The sequence below is a fragment of the Podarcis bocagei genome (assembly GCF_964188305.1).
Source record: "Podarcis bocagei genome assembly, chromosome: 8".
In the NCBI taxonomy this organism is placed as follows: domain Eukaryota; kingdom Metazoa; phylum Chordata; class Lepidosauria; order Squamata; family Lacertidae; genus Podarcis; species Podarcis bocagei.
In genome coordinates this window covers 2,431,680-2,448,699 of record NC_138133.1, presented here as the reverse complement: position 1 = coordinate 2,448,699, position 17,020 = coordinate 2,431,680, and the positions used below count along the sequence as shown (strand labels likewise).

At 47.1% G+C, this 17,020-nt stretch overlaps 1 protein-coding gene across 1 annotated transcript; it reads right to left on the bottom strand.

Moving 5' to 3' along the window:
- Positions 1-14,808: 14,808 nt before the first annotated feature.
- On the bottom strand, positions 14,809-16,401 carry NKX2-4 (NK2 homeobox 4). Its single transcript, XM_081206014.1, has 2 exons — positions 15,937-16,401; positions 14,809-15,559 (listed from the first exon to the last, which is right to left on the bottom strand). Exons 1-2 carry the CDS (start codon positions 16,337-16,339, stop codon positions 14,847-14,849), a joined length of 1,116 nt encoding a protein of 371 aa, XP_081062140.1. The 5' UTR covers positions 16,340-16,401; the 3' UTR covers positions 14,809-14,846.
- Positions 16,402-17,020: the final 619 nt, after the last annotated feature.

Below are 17,020 nucleotides of genomic sequence, written 5' to 3'. Positions count from 1 at the left end.
GGTGACAGTTTATAATAATAAAATGTCCAAAGCTAGGATAAGACAGGACTAGTTCACATGTATGTTCATCGCTTGATGGCTGCTACATCAACGGATGAATTGCATGTGTGAATGAGGTATTGGAGGACTAATGCTACAAATAAGAGCTTTAATGTGCACTAGATGTCACTCTAAAATGCAATGGATTTCTTTCTTTTTTAAAAAATATTTTTTTATTGGTTTTTCCATGAATAAATCCTCTTAACAATATTTCTCTAACAATTTTCCATATTTGCCCCCTCCTCCTCTGGACTTCCCTCACATTCCCATTTTGTTTTATTTCCATATTACTCACGCTGCGTGTTGTTTCCCAAAATTTTCCCAATACATATAGTCTTACTTTTTGTTATATACAATTGTGTTTGTTTATTCAAACCCTGCCAATGAGTCCAATTCTTTATGCTGCCTCTTCATATATGTTGTAAATCAGGGGTCAGCAAACTTTTTCAGCAGGGGGCTGGTCCACTGTCCCTCAGACCTTGTGGGGGGCCAGTCTATTTTTTTGGGGGGTGAACAAATTGCTATGCCCTACAAATAACCCAAAGATGCATTTTAAATAAAAGGGCACATTCTACTCATGTAAAAACACGCTGATTCCCGGACCGTCCACAGGCCGGATTTAGAAGGGGATTGGGCCGCATCCAGCCCCTGGGCCTTAGGTTGCCTACCCCTGTTGTAATTGGTTCCCATTCTCTTTTAAAGTCTTTGTTATCCTTTTCATGTAGTTTATCTGTTAATTTTGCCAGTTCTGCATATTCCATAAGTTTCCCTTGCCATTGTTCTTTCGTTGGTATTTCTTCTGTCTTCCAAGCTTGTGCTAATTCAATTCTTGCCGCTGTTGTTGCATACATAAATAAGTTCCAATTTTCTTTTTTTAAATCTTGATCTAAAATTCCTAGAAGGAATGCTTCTGGTTTCTTAACAAAAGTCTTTTTAAACATTTTTTTCAATTCATTATATACCATTTCCCAATAATTTCTAACCCTTTTGCATTCCCACCACATATGTTAAAATGTACCATCTTTTTCTTTACATTTCCAACAGATTTTAGATCCTTTTTATACATTAGTACCACTTTCTCTGGCGTAATATACCATCTATACATCATTTTCATATAATTCTCTTTCAACAAAATACAATCTGTAAATTTTAAATTCACCTTCTACATCTTTTCCCAATTTTCAAGTTGTATATTGTGACCTAAATCATGAGCCCACTTTATTAGTGCTGACATTACCATTTCATCCAGCGTTTCCCCATATAACAGGAGATTATACATTTTTTGAGTAATTTTGTATCACTCTCAATTATCTCTTTTTGAAAGTTTGACACTGTGTAGCTGAAACCTTTCTTATTGTCTCCCTTAAATTGTTCATTTAATTGTCTATGATGTAAGAAACTTTGAAAAAAAACCTTTAGTTGCTCATATTCTTTCAGCTTTAAGCCTTTTTCCACCTCTATTAATAATTCTCTGTACGTCAGCCAATTTCCTCTCTTTAATGCTAATGCTTCCACCTGTGAAAGCCACCATGCATTTCAACATTGTGTTCAGATATTCACCTACTAATAATCTATTGTTGAAAAACTGAAGCTACAATCTTGCATATGCTTACTTGGGAGTAAACATTGAATTTAGGCATTTCAACTCAGAATTCAGTTTAGGATTGCACTCTAATGTAATGGACATGGCACTCACCCCATTAATTATTACTTTTAAAATTAGGCGTATTTTTCACTATTGATTTCATAATTGGTTCTGGTTCCTCAGCAGGAATGTTAAGAAATTGACTTCATTTTCAACTATGGTTTTATTATCTAATGTTAGTCGTACTCTTGAGTAGAAACACTGAAAACAATGGATTGAGGTCAGTTGATTTCAGTGAGTTTACTTTGAGTATGACTAACACTGGGTATAACCCCATCTTTTTTATGCCTAAACTTTAGCTAATCTTTAGCTTATGCTCGTACCTGGATCCAATATGTTTACTCTGAGCTAATTCAAGTTAGACTTGGTATAAATAGACATGCCGCGGAATGAGGTGACGGCGCAGACTGGACTCCCATTGCTTGCTCCCTTCCTCCTTGTATTTTTACTTGCATGGAATTTGTTTAGGGGAGTACCAGCAATCTGTAGTCTGAAGTAGTATAGTCTGCTCTATCATATCAGTATCATTCCTCCTCCTCCTCCTCCTCCTCCAGTAGATCAGAATGTGGGATGGAATGCTTGAAACAAGCCCTGGGCCTCTTTTGAAGTAAGGGTGGCCCCGCTAGAAAAGAGAACAAGCCTACTGCATTCTTGTGTGGAAGAGAATTTCAGCATTTTTGTTTGTCATGGATCATGGAGGAGCCTGGGTCCCTTTTGCAGGATAGGACCAAAAAGTGCAGTGGACAAAAATTAAAGCTGGTGTGGGAAGCGAGGGACCAAGTTGTGAAACAGGCAGGTCTCCGAGACAGCTAGACATGCCAGGGAGAGAGTTGCGGTATTGTTTGCCCATGAATGGAGGGGTAGACCAGAGCATTCATGGGGCTTCTTCATTGTTCACTGAGTGCCACAGTAAAGTGAAAGCTTGTGTGTGTAGGTAGGTAAAGGTAAAGGACCCCTGGACAGTTATGTCCAGTCAAAGGCGACTATGGGGTTCGGCGCTCATTTCGCTTTCAGGCTGAAGGAGCTGGCATTTGCCCACAGACAGCTTTCTGGGTCATGTGGCCAGCAGGAATAAATCGCTTCTGGCGCAATGGGACACCATGATGGAAACCAGAGCGCACGGAAACACCGTTTACCTTCCTGCTGCAAGTGGTACCTGTTTATTTACTTGCACTGGCATGCTTTTGAACTGCTAGGTTGGCAGGAGCTAGGACAGAGCAATGGGAGCTCACTCCGTCACAGGGATTCAAACTGCTGACCTTCTGATCAGCAAGCAGAAGAAGCTCAGTGGTTTAGACCACAGCACCACCTTTGTGGGTTTTTTTAACCTTTTGTGTGTGTGTAAATTAGCCATCTCACAGGTGTAGGCTTACATACACGCACACATATCCTGCAGCAGTAAACCTGAGCTTGATACAAGTGTACATTTGACTGAAAGCTGCAGCTAATCGTGGCTTCCGGGACTGCTGCGGAAAGGAATGTCGGTGTGCTAAGTGTTGCCTGCAACATGGAGCTGGCAGGAAGGCTTTGAGGGCAGCACCAGAGCTCAGCGCACCCCCAAGAAACCCCCACAGGAGTGTGGGGACCCAAGGGTTCCTGCAGAGCGAAAATTCTTGCCCCCCCCGAGCCCCCACGGTGGCTATTCAGCACACGGGAGGAAAGGGGGAGAGGCTTGAGGACGCTTCAAGGCACCATCGCGGCCCCTGCCAAAGCTACATTCCAACACCAGAAGCAGCAGACCTTCCTAATTAGAGGTAAAAGCCAATAAAACAATTTAAAGGCGCAATTAGACCATAAAACTTCAATTTGGTGAGACAGAGATAAAAGAGGAAGTCAGTCTCCGATCTTTGTGGACAGGCTCTGCAAGGGATTCTTTTTGTGAATGGGACTTTTGTTTATTGTTTATTGCTATGGAGAATCTGACTGGATTGTCACATTCTAATGGATTGCAACTTTAACTGTATCCAGTTACCCAATGAGATATAAGTGGAAATCTACACAGCTGGAGGTTTAAGCAAACTTTATAAAAATTTGGAGGAGCTAAAGAAGAAGGGGGAAGTAAAGACAGGAAGCTTGCAGGGAACTCTTGCACATCTGGGGGCAACCCCCAAAGTAAAAGTGGAAAAGAGCCTGGAACAGCTTCCCAAGTATTCTTAAGTACCCCAAAAAGAAATTTGAGAGCTCTCCAAATAAGAGTGGTAAATCAAAGCCTCAGCTGCTTGCGAATTGGAACTTTAATTGCCTGTAAATTTACGACTTGGAAAACAAGACTACGGTCATGGGATTAAAAATAAGAACTAAAAGGACCTACAAGTTTTGGAAATACTGCAAATCACCATCATTTGAGAGACTATAAGTAGATAAGTATAATTTAAAGAATAATCTGCTTTCTGCTGGTTCTTCTTTATTTGCCTTGTGCACTTCCTTTGTTCTCCCGGGCCAGACGAACTGCATCCAAGAGTATTAAAAGAACTGGCAGATGTGATCTCAGAACCACTGGCAGTCATCTTTGAGAATTCCTGGAGAACAGGCGAAGTCCCGGCAGACTGGAGGAGGGCAAATGTTGTCCCTATTTTCAAAAAGGGGAAAAGAGAGGACCCAAATAATTACCGCCCAGTCAGTCTGACATCAATAGCAGGGAAGATTCTGGAGCAGATCATTAAGCAAACAGTCTGTGAGCACCTAGAAAGGAATGCTGTGATCACCAATAGTCAGCATGGATTTCTGAAAAATAAGTCATGTCAGACTAACCTGACCTCGTTTTTTGACAGAATTACAAGCCTGGTAGATGAAGGGAACGCAGTGGATGTAGCCTACCTTGATTTCAGCAAGGCATTTGACAAGGTGCCCCATGATATTCTTGTAAAGAAGCTGGTAAAATGCGGTCTTGACTATGTTACCACTCAGTGGATTTGTAACTGGCTGACTGACCGAACCCAAAGGGTGCTCATCAATGGTTCCTCTTCATCCTGGAGAAGAGTGACTAGTGGGGTGCCACAGGATTCTGTCTTGGGCCCAGTCTTATTCAACATCTTTATCAACGACTTGGATGATGGACTCAAGGGCATCCTGATCAAATTTGCAGATGACACCAAACTGGGAGGGGTGGCTAACACCCCAGAGGACAGGATCACATTTCAAAACGACCTTGACAGATTAGAGAACTGGGCAAAAACAAACAAGATGAATTTTAACAGGGAGAAATGTAAAGTATTGCACTTGGGCAAAAAAAATGAGAGGCACAAATACAAGATGGGTGACACCTGGCTTGAGAGCAGTACATGTGAAAAGGATCTAGGAGTCTTGGTTGACCACAAACTTGACATGAGCCAACAGTGTGACGTGGCAGCTAAAAAAGCCAATGCAATTCTGGGCTGCATCAATAGGAGTATAGCATCTAGATCAAGGGAAGTAATAGTGCCACTGTATTCTGCTCTGGTCAGACCTCACCTGGAGTACTGTGTCCAGTACTGGGCACCACAGTTCAAGAAGGACACTGACAAACTGGAACGTGTCCAGAGGAGGGCAACCAAAATGGTCAAAGGCCTGGAAACGATGCCTTATGAGGAACGGCTAAGGGAGCTGGGCATGTTTAGCCTGGAGAAGAGGAGGTTAAGGGGTGATATGATAGCCATGTTCAAATATATAAAAGGATGTCATATGGAGGAGGGAGAAAGGTTGTTTTCTGCTGCTCCAGAGAAGCGGACACGGAGCAATGGAGCCAAACTACAAGAAAGAAGATTCCACCTAAACATTAGGAAGAACTTCCTGACAGTAAGAGCTATTCGACAGTGGAATTTGCTGCCAAGGAGTGTGGTGGAGTCTCCTACTTTGGAGGTCTTTAAGCAGAGGCTTGACAACCATATGTCAGGAGTGCTCTGATGGTGTTTCCTGCTTGGCAGGGGGTTGGACTCGATGGCCCTTGTGGTCTATTCCAATTCTATGATTCTAAGAAAATATCGGAAATTGGAAATTAGACTGACCTAATCTTCTTCTTCTTCTTCTTCTTCTTCTTCTTCTTCTTCTTCTTCTTCTTCTTCTTCTTCTTCTTCTTCAGTTTACCTCCCTTGTTCTTGGAATATTAACTAATTGGCTCCCCCTTATTGTTAAATATTGTATTGTATATCTATATATTTTATGTTATAGGTTTTTGAATGTGAAAGGGTGACAGGGAGAAAAATAGTTGACAAAAGGGAAAGAGAAACTGGAAGAAAGCCGGGAGGGGGGATAGCTGTACGGCTGAACAGACTTAGAGCTGGTAGGTGTGACCTTGAACAACTCATATAACACTGGGAACCAACAGATAAGAAATGTCGGGGCCAGACAGAATAACAACATGGAAAACAGCAGCTTCGGTTGCTGCTGCAGCTGCAAGACGGGCCAGTGTACAGGGCGATAATGGGGGGAAAGGCGATAAAGAACAGGCAGACCCTTTTGCACTGCAGCTTTTAGAATTCAGGAAAGAGATGATGAAATCAATGCAAGAATTTACACAACAGGTCCATAGTGACATGGAAAAATCTAATTTATCATTGAAGGAACAAGTACACAGAGATATTGAGAACTCAAACAAGGTTCTAAAGGAACAATTTGGGATATTGGGAGACAAGGTTAGCAACTTGGAGTCAAAAGTAGATAAATTAGAAAAATTAAGAGAGGAGGTCACAGAAGTAAGGGAGGAACAAAAAGGGATGCTAGGATTGGTACAAGGCAATGATGTTTATAGATGCTGAAAAAGCCTTCGATATTGTTTCTTGGAAGTTCATGATAAAGCTGTTAGAACAAATCAGAAGTGGTCCCAAGTTTTTAAAAGCAATAGCAGCAATCTATTCAGAACAAAAAGCCAAACTAATTATAAATCAGGTGATAACGGATGACTGTAAGATCCAAAAAGGAACAAGACAAGGATGCCCATTATCACCATTATTGTTTATTCTGATCTTGGAAGTACTTGCCAAAAACATAAGAGCAAATAAAGAGATTACAGGTGTAAAAGCTGGGAAAAGTGAATTCAAGTTAAAAGCGTATGCAGATGACCTAGTGATAACAGTGGAAGAACCTAAAACTTCACTCCCTAAAGTAATAGAAAAATAGCCGCGAGAGTTCTGATAGCACAAGGATGGAAGACTGAAGAAATCCCAACTAAAGAATTATGGCAAGAAAAATTGATGGATTATGCAGAACTGGCAAAATTGACTCATAAGCTACGGGACAAGGATAACTGTGACTTTAAGGATGAATGGGAACCTTTCACAAAGTATTTGAAGACGCAACAAAGCGAACCGGACTCCTTGGCAGGTTTTGAATAAACATCCACATTTTTTTTTATTTTTTTTACTGATAATAACTAGCTAAACAGGATCTATACAACTCTGTAACATGCAGAAAATAGCATTATTGGAGAAACCAAAGTCTGGAACTGAGGGAAGTCGGGGGGTGGGGTGGGGGGATGGGTTGTGTGGGTGGAGGGGGGAGGAAAAATGGGGAGGGAATAAGGATATGTTTTTGGAAAATATGTTTTGTTATAACTTTGAATAAAAAAAATTAAAAAAGAAAAAGAAAGCTGCAGCTAATCCTGACAATACAGAAGTCCTGTTTTGGGGGGATGGGACAGGCAGGTGTGGAGGACTCTCTGGTCCTGAATGGGGTAACTGTGCCCCTGAAGGACCAGGTGCACAGCCTGGGAGTCATTTTGGACTCACAGCTGTCCATGGAGTTGCAGGTCAATTCTGTGTCCTGGGCAGCTGTTTATCAGCTCCATCTGGTACGCAGGCTGAGACCCTACGTGCCCGCAGACCGTCTCGCCAGAGTGGTGCATGCTCTGGTTATCTCCCGCTTGGACTACTGCAATGCGCTCTACATGGGGCTACCTTTGAAGATGACCCAGAAACTGCAACTAATCCAGAATGTGGCAGCTAGACTGATGACTGTGAGCGGCCTCTGAGACCATATAACACCAGTCATGAAAGACCTTCATTGGCTCCCAGTCCGTTTCCGAGCACAATTCAAAGTGTTGGTGCTGACCTTTAAAGCCCTAAATGGCCTCGGCCCAGTATACCTGAAGTATACCTCCACCTCCATCGTTCTGCCCGGACACAGGTCCAGCGCCGAGGGCCTTCTGGCGGTTCCTTCACTGCAAGGTTACAGAGAACCAGGCAGAGGGCCTTCTCGGTGGTGGCGCCTGCCCTCTGGAATGCCCTCCCATCAGATGTCAAGGAAATAAACAACTATCTGACTTTTAGAAGACAGCTGAAGGCATCCCTGTTTAGGGAAGTTTGATTCTATGTTGGGAGCCGCCCAGAGTGGCTGAGGAAACCCAGCCAGATGGGCGGGGTATAAATAATAAAATTATTATTATTATTATTATTATTATTATTATTATTATTATTATTATTATTATTTATTGTAGCTTTCTGAGGAGTGTTTCTGTGTGAGGAACTGTTTGCAAATGCTTGTTGGTTGTGTTCACGCTTCACATTTTAGGTTTATGCTCTACAAATCATGTGAAGCAGTTACAATTTTCCCTGCTTGGAAAAGGTCCTTGCCAGCCATTCAGAAAAGCTGTTGCCTTTATAGACACTTTCCTGCGACTCTTTCCCAGCACCTTTCCCTTTGGAAGGACCCTAGCAAAGATACACCTGTTCTTTGTAGTTGAACAGAGCCCCAAATTTCTAGAGCTCTGGATAACAGGACGGAGAGGAATGATCCAGGAAAGGACTGATTTATTCTCTGTGGCTTCTTTGGCCCTAGCCAATGACTATACCAATTCAAAAATATTATCAATCTGATAGATTGTTTTGCGCTCCCAGCAAGGTAGGCCTGTCAGCCTGTCACAGCAAAAGAACTTGCGCGATAACAAACATGTCTGTCTTTAGGGTGCCATAAGAATCTTTGTTATCAATTTGTGTCAGTTATTGTGGGGAAAGGCCCTGTCATTTCTGCCTCTGTACAGAGCCTGGTACACAGGGGAGAGGGTTTTTTGCAGGGATGGTTCTGGATGGTGGTTCTCATACACCCCTAGGTTGAAATTCCCCTAAGAGACCATGAAATAATCCCTACTTGCCTTCAGAGTCGCAGCAGGAGGAGCCGGTTCGTCCAGCCCCTTCTCCCCCATGCAGGTGCCCCTTTGCAGAGTTAAATGCAGGTCTCTCTCCTGGACAGTCTTGGCCGCCAATTAAAGGCCTGCAGGAGGGAGCCTCTCGAGGGCCCCCAACTCCAGGGGCTGGAGAGGGAGAGTGCTCCTCCAGCTGACTTTGCCCTCCGCTGCACCAGAGAAACTTCGGGAGGCCCTTTGTTCCCACTTAAGACCCCTTCCTGGCCGGGCCGCACCAAAGACACTTATCCACCTCTTCAGATAATGAGCTTCACCCAAGTCTGCCTGGTTTGTTTTCGCCTTAAGGATCTCAGCAGCACTAATTGCAGGAGAAGCCCTTTCTTTCAAGCAGCCCGAAAAATGCCGCAGCTGAATGGAAAGGAAGGTTGCTCTGGGCCGAGGAAGACGGAGAAACCCTCGCTGCTCCCCAAAAAGAACCAGTTTGGCTTTTCAGTCATAAAGGGGTTTTAAGTTGGAGGGCAAATTAGCACCAGGAACCTTTTACAATGTATTTATGCAGGCACATGCAAAGACTGCTTTCAGTAGCTAGCATATATACTTTAGCCATGGATGGGCAGAGTAGTAAAGACTTGCAATGGTTATAATATTTGTTATTTTAAAAAATAGTTTAATTCTGCTGTTAGGAGCTGCACAGGGAACAAGTAGATATGTTCTGATGCATTATGGTGGAGAGTGCAACATGCCCTTTTCAGTTTAGTAGTGTTGCTTAGTCATCACAATTCCTGAGCAAATCTTGCCAAGCTAAACTTAGTATGCTTTAGACATGCAGTTAAATAGTGATGTTTTCTTTCTTGGTGCCTTCCTTGCCAAGGTGTCAGGCATTCAAAAGACATCTCTCAGGCTTCCCATTACAGCTTCAGAGAAGCCAAGAGCTCTCCTTGACTCACTGTGGGTGAGATACACATTTTTAAATAATATATGTGTGCATTCACACACAGAATTTCTAGGTTTAAAACGAAACTTTCCCAGACTTGCGCACACTGGAAAACTTGCACAGCCTTTGTGCAGGGTCTAAGAAAACTGTTGCTGCCTTTGTGCAAGGACAAATTAAGAAACTCATTTATTTAGATTATTAAATTAAACATTTTTTTCTAGAGATAAAAGTTGAGAGCAAACACCCGATATTCAGGTCCCTTCCTTCCATTTATCTCTGGCTCTTTATTCACGTTAAAAAGAACTGCCAATGCCATCTCCTTTCCTCCACTTTATTATGGTGTGGAACAGGGCTTGCAAAAATAGTCTGATTGGATTTTAATCCCACACAAGAGTTAAGAAATGAATAATAACCCTACGAATAATTTGGCACAAATCACCGGGCAGTTTTGCAGCGCCAGCTCCGCTGGAGTGACCAGGAGAGCCCTGGCCGAGCGCCTGTTCCTTTCAAGTCCGGAGAAGGAAGTTCCAGGGGACTTGGAGCGCGTGTATCTGCGTCGTCACCCTCAAGTTTAGGCGAGCTGGGGGAGCTCCTGGGCGCACGGGAAAGGCCTTTGTAGTTTGGGGGAAGTCCCTTCGTCTCTAAACTGAATTGCTGTAAATACCAAGAGAATCCTTTACCATTCCGGGGTGGCCCAAGCCAATGTCGCTTCTTCACATGCTCCGTCGCTCTCATTCTTTGGGCTCAGCCCCGCTAGTTCAGAGCCCAGAACAAGTTAGACCCCCTGAGGCTCTCCACCTTGGTATACAGATATTTGCGCCTGGCAATGTCCCGGTCCACACGCGCTTTCCTCCCGCAGGAATGGCCTCCCCAAGCAACAGCTTTTTCCTGATCACCGCGTGTGGTCCGGTTCAGACGTGCACATTCCTAGCTCGCGTGTCTAAATGAACTGTGCCAGATCAAACCACGGAAGACAAAGCTCTCGCGTGGCCCCAAACACATCATTTCCCTGCGGTCTCGGTTTCTATATTCGCTTTAGAGTTTTGTGCAGCCCAATCCGACAGATGTTCACTTAGAATAAACTCCCTTTTGCTTCAGCAGGAACTATTTCCAGGTAGTTTACAGCCCCAGTGCTGCTCATAAACTTATGACTTTTCCGCTTCTATCCTAGGAACATTTATGGTGGGTGGGAGAGTACGTGCTAGTAATTTTAATCAGGTTTAGGCTGCGATCCTATATTCACTTGCTTGGAGTAAGCCGCACTAAACTCAATGGATGTTACCTTTGAGTAGACGTGCATATAGGATTGTCGGGTCACAGTATGCACATTTACTCGAGAGTATTGCCACGTCCAATGGACTTTCGAGGCAATGCATTTAGTTTTACAGGTAAATAAGCGTACATCTTAAAAACAGGCGAATAACTCGCCAGTTCCCTAATAATTATGGAATTATTTTTCTGTCTCCATCTCGCACGCTTTCCTTTTCCAAAAAGTTCTTTGTCGCTGATATTTCCCAGCCCCGCCTTATCCTCTCTTACTTTAAGACAATTGGATGTCACTGTCTTTTAAGTCCCAAAGAACAGTAACTTAAAAATGAATATTTATTGGTCCAAATAAAGTGATCCTAATCAAGATAACAGGGAAAATAAAACTGGTGTCTGCAAATGGCTAAAGTATGTTTTGTCCAAACGTTTATTTAGGATAGTAAATACAGTAAGAGGTGGGAGGGAAGTGAGGGTGCAGCAGGATTGTAACATTTCATGCAACCCGGTCCTTTTACCATTAAGTCCAAATACTTGGATTTAAGTACTTACATTCCGATCCTGTGCATTTTTCCTGGGAAGCAAGTCCCAGTAAGTTCAGACTTACTCCCAGGCATTTGTGCCATCTCATAATTATTATAGTTGAATCTCAAACGGATTTAATCGGAAAGAGGTGTGCCATTTGTTATAGGTAGCGTTCCGGGCCTCGGTCCGGAGCAGCGAAGAAGACGAAAATCCCGCATCAACCAAACACCACAGAATATGCTAAGCCTATTTCGTCTCTCTGCAGTCTGAGCCTCTCTCTTTCTTCCCCATGCATTTTCTAACTGGCGTTCCCAAGTAAGACCCACTGAGTTCAATGGGACTGATTTAGGACTGCAGCCTTAAGACGTTCGTTCACAACGTGGTTTTGCTTTTCTTTTCTTTTAACCCGACTTCTAAACACAACACGGTGTCTTAGTCCCTCTAAGTCTAACCTGATACAGCTAAAGTAAATTCAGAGCCACTAACTTTTAAGTCCCATTGACTGCAATCACCTTAAATGCCACGTGCGGCAGAACATGCGCTTGCATAAAAGAAAGTGCCATTGAACTAAATGTGGCTTAGGTAAGTGGCGAGTGCAGCCTAAATCCCTCTAAATTCAAATGGGCCTTCCATCGCAGTCTAACTTGCTCCGAATGGTCAGGATCCAGCCCAAGTGTGGTACTTCAAAACCATACTGGTGTGAAACGAGAGACAGAGATTTAAACTTGAGCTTTCTCGTTTAAAAGACTTAAACAAGAGCCTAGCTTTGGTTAGATCGCGTCCTCTTGGTTCCGAGTTTATTTTAAATGACACATACTGTATTTCCAAAGATCCAGTGTTAACTTCAAAAAGAACTATCCATTTGTTTTAATGGAACTGACTTCCCACCTAAACTTAGCAGTAAATGTCACTTTGAGGAATACGGAGAAAATAGAGCAATGGAAAATGCCCAAATTTATCTTAATTGTGGAGACACGGAAATCCATCATGCCCAATAACGTGTTTACAAAATAATTACCTAAAATGCACTGAAAGCGTAGTCTTTCGCGTGTCTACTGGGAAGAAAGTCCTACCGGACTTCCTCCCAAGGAAATGTCTTTCTTCTTTCTGAGTAGACGTGCATAGGATCGCGCCATTCCAGGGCGGGAGGGGAATTCTGTGCACTGGGCAAGAGTACTTGGCTTGTGCTCTGAGATCCTAAACAGAACTCTTTACGCGTAAGAAACTTCAATTCAGCACCGGCCAGAAGCACTTCGAGCTGGGTGGTAGCAAAGCCCCATTCAGCTCGGTAAAGCGGGACCTTAAAGCCTCCTGGAAGTTCTCCTGCGCCATCTCCACGAATGTGAACCGGGAACGCCCTGGTTTCGCGTGGCTCCTGGTCCTGCCAGTGGGGTTTTGGCAGGTGAGCTTGTGCCCGCTTTAAAGCTAACTAATGGCATAAATTATATAAATTAACTCCTATGTTATCAATTTTTTAAAAAGCAGCAGCAAACCGGGAACTTCCCTCCAATAGGCTTATAACAACCCCGGCACCACAAGCGTCTCTCTTCTCGGGCATCCTGTTTTATGAATTTCTGATATCCCCTTTGCTTTGCGTAAAGTAGGCAGAATCGGCTCACTGACATGGTTGTGATCAGATTTCGATCCAGCCTTCACTTTATTCGTGTTATTTTCAATCTGAGGTTTTCAAACTGTCCCCACTTATTTAAAAGTCACACACACACACGGCCTCCGCCAAGCAGGACTTCGTGGGACATTATCTCTTTGCTTCTGATGACCATTTGAGGAAAAATGGTTACGAACAAACCTCGTGCTAGTTTTGAGAACGGCAGATCTATTTCAGACCTGGCGTGCTGGAAGGAATAAGAATCCCAATCTTTAAGAACAGCAAACAACAGCAAAAAGCAGCCAGCCAATTAAAACAACAGAATACCCCCTCCCCGACCAAAGAACAGACTTACAAAATTATGTAAAAGCGATTTTCCTGCCCACGCCAGAGACTACAAATGACTTTGGACGCAATCTTACACTGGGTCGAGACTGTTTAAAGCCCATTGCAATTTAAACTTTTCTGAGGATTTCAGCCTTCAAAGGCAAACATAATTTGTTTCCTGTTTCAGGGCCACCTTCTCCTGCCTGTGGATTTATTTCGATCCTTTGCTCCCAGTCTAATGGACAGAGGAATTCTGCCGTTTCTATCCGCCCCGTCCATGTTTACTGCTTCTTTTGGTCCTCTTAAGAGCTCAGCTCTTAATACAGTCCTAACCCTATTTTACCAACGTGGAGATTCCCATTCAGTGAGGCGCACATTGCTCCTCGAGGAAGTTTATTCGTGCTCCTCCTCAGCTCGCATTGATTTCAGTGGGGTTTGCGCAGGAGAACTTCTCACGGAATTGGACCTGTTATGAGAACTAGGCAGGGAGCGGCGCCCATCTCGCTCATCTGTTCATGCACCTTTCAGTAAAACGAGGCCGCCGTTTGTTTTGCCTGCTCTTTCTACAATGCCTGGGTTTGCATGAGGTTTTGCCAGTAATACATTCGAACACATAGAAAATAACAATAATTAAAAACTTTTCTTGCGCGTCCGCGTCCAAAAAGTTGTATTGGAAATTACCCCTATGGCGGGGTATCCCGAATGTCAGGGTTCCTCTCTCTCCCTCTCTCTCCCTTCCCCCGCCACCGTCCAGGCGACAGTTGCGCCTTCCCTTTTGTAAAAATGGCGGATCATGCTGATAGTCGACCTCGAGTTCCAATTCAATCAGCTCTCAATCAATAATAACGAGATTGCACTTAAGGGACTCCCATATAAAATTATTATTAGTGTTAGTAACAGGATCTCTTCCCTTTTTTTCCAGAGATAAGTTGCACTTCATTGTTGATCTTGCTCGGTTGCCTTGATCGGATATGTACAAAACACCGATCCAGCCCAGTTCTGGAACCGCCCAGGAGCTGTCTTGATGAACATATTCAGATCAAGCTTTGCTGGGGGGTGGGGGGCTTCTCTGCCCCGCTTTCCCGCCCACCACTGGAGCGGGTGACAAAATTACGCCAGAGAACAAGCTGCTCCCAGCGGATAATCCCCAGCTCCGCGTTAACAAATCGTTCCTTAATCCCCCTGTAGTCTTCAGCAAGTAGGCAGATACCTGGGCTAGTGGCCTGAGGATGATCTGGAGCCGAGGAGGACTTAGACGGCAGAGAGAGCTTGCCCCTGTCTCCCTAAGCCAACCGAGTCCAGTTGGTTGCCGTCGGAGCCCGCCAGCGCAGGAGAAGGTCGCTGCGTCCCGGGAGCGGGCATCTCTTGCGGGGGTCGGGGGAGGAAGAGCAACAGGGCGGTTCGGTTTATTTTGGGGTGTGTGTGCGGGGGTGGGTAGGTGTTTGTGGGGTTGTTACCATGTCCGGCCATAGAGCAAGCTGGCGTTGACCAGGCCGCCGTTATACTCGACAGCCGCCGCGTCCATCTGCGCCAGGGCGCCCACTTGGCTGTGCAGCGAAGGCGGGCTGGGGGACATCTCTTCTAGGTCCGGCGCCTGGCCCAGGGAGGTCATTTGCTGCTGCTGCTGGGGGTGCTGGGCAGCGGAGCCCCCGGCCCCGCTGGCGCTGGGAGCTTGTCCGGCAGACTGACCGGCGGCGGCGGCGGCGCTGTGCGGGCAGGGCTTGCCGTCCTTGACCAGAACCGGCACGGCCACGCGCCTGGGAGACGCCGCCTGGGCTTGCTGCTGCTGCTGCGGCTGCTGCTGGCACAGGCCGGGCCCCTCGGGAGGCGTCTGCGTCTGCGGCTGGTGCTGGAGCTGCTGCGCGGCCTTGTCCTTGGCTTGCCTCTTCATCTTGTAGCGGTGGTTCTGGAACCAGATCTTGACCTGCGTGGGCGTGAGGTGGATCAGGCTGGCCAGGTGCTCCCGCTCGGGCGCCGACAGGTACTTCTGCTGCTTGAAGCGCCGCTCCAGCTCGTACACCTGCGCCTGCGAGAAGAGCACCCGGCGCTTCCTCCGCGGCGCAGCGTGCAGCCCGGGCGCCAGGGACTTGGCAGCCTCTGCGATGCCCGACAGAGCCCCCATGCCGGCCATGTTCATGCCCCCCGACGGGCCCATTAGCCTGGAAACTGAGCACACACACACACACGGGAGAGTTAGGAGGCAGTTCGAGCAGAGGGCAATCTTGGGGAACGGGACTTGGGGCCGAAAGTATGGAGAGGTCAGCTTTATCAAGCGCTTAAGGCGACTGAGTCCCAAAGAGCTGGGACTCTTATGCGCCCTGAGATGTCAAGAGTGTCCCTGAGCACGTCCAAAGTATTTTCCCCCTCCCCAATTAGCTCCCCAAATTTAGGGGTAAGGGCCTCCAGATTTGGGGTGCGGCGCTGGAAGAGACGGGCCACCAAAGATGGGGCGCACTCCAGCCCTCCCCCAAGAAAATGCAGTCTGAGTACCCAGCCCCACCAGCCCCACCAGCCCTATTCCCTTCTAGCCCCTCCCCGCTTACTCGTGGGGTAGCGGGGATCCGCGTTGGCTCCGTACCAGCCCGAGGCGGCTGCGCTTCCGCGCACGCTGTCTGGATAAGGTGCCAGGTCGCCCACGTTGCCCAGCCCGCCGTTGCAGTAGCCGGCCACGGGGCCGTGGGCGAACTGCGAGACGCCGGCGTGCGCCATGGAGTGGTAGGCGGCGGCGGCGGCGGCGGCGGCGTTGTGGGCGCCCATGGGGTGCTGCTGCTGCGGTGGCGGCGGAGGCAGGGCTGCGTTCTGGGGCTGCCGGTAGGCGGCGGCGCCCACGCCCAGGGGGGCGCCCAGGCTGCCGTCCATGGCGCCGAACTTCTTGTAGCTCTCGTCCATGGGGCTGAGGATGTCGGAGACGGAGAAGGGCGTCGTGTGCTTGGGGCTGAGCGACATGGCTCGCCGGGCGAATCTCCTGGGCTCCCGGCGCGCTCGCTCGCTCGCCCGGCCGACGCGGCTGCCCAGTCCGGACGGAAAGGGGGCTGAGCGCCGCCGCCGCCGCCCGCCGCCGCGGGAGCCCGGCCAAGGAGAGGAGGGGGCGGCGGCGCGCCAGCCCTCCCGCAGCTCTCGCCTCCTAGCTGGGGTTTCTTTTAGTCCGGCGGCACCCGCTTTACGACAGACACCGGCGGGGGCGGAGCCACAAGGAAGGCTGCCCCCCCCCCCAGCAGCCACTCGCTGCCTCTGCGGCTGGAGCCCCCTCCAGTGGAGAGGGGGGTCCCCCGCCAATTAGAGAGGCACCTCCAGCTGCTCCAAGGTAGGAAACCACTCCCCGCGTACAAGGAGCCCCCACCCCACGCTCCTCAAAGGGAGCCCCTGCCAGGCACAGGGGACCCCGCCTCCCCGAGGCCCTCAGAGGGAGAGGGACCCCAACTCGGAGGGTTCCCTCAGCAACTATTCGGGACCCCGACCCCGCTCACTGGGAACCCCTGAGAGAGCCAGGCGGAGAACCCTCGACGCCGTCTCGACTTCTTGCTCCAAAAGCTGGGGGAGGCCGAGTCCTGCGAGGCCCGGGGCGTCCCTCCCCGCGGCAGCCTTGCCAAGCAAGGCCTGCCTTGGAGACCAAATGGATGGGTGGGC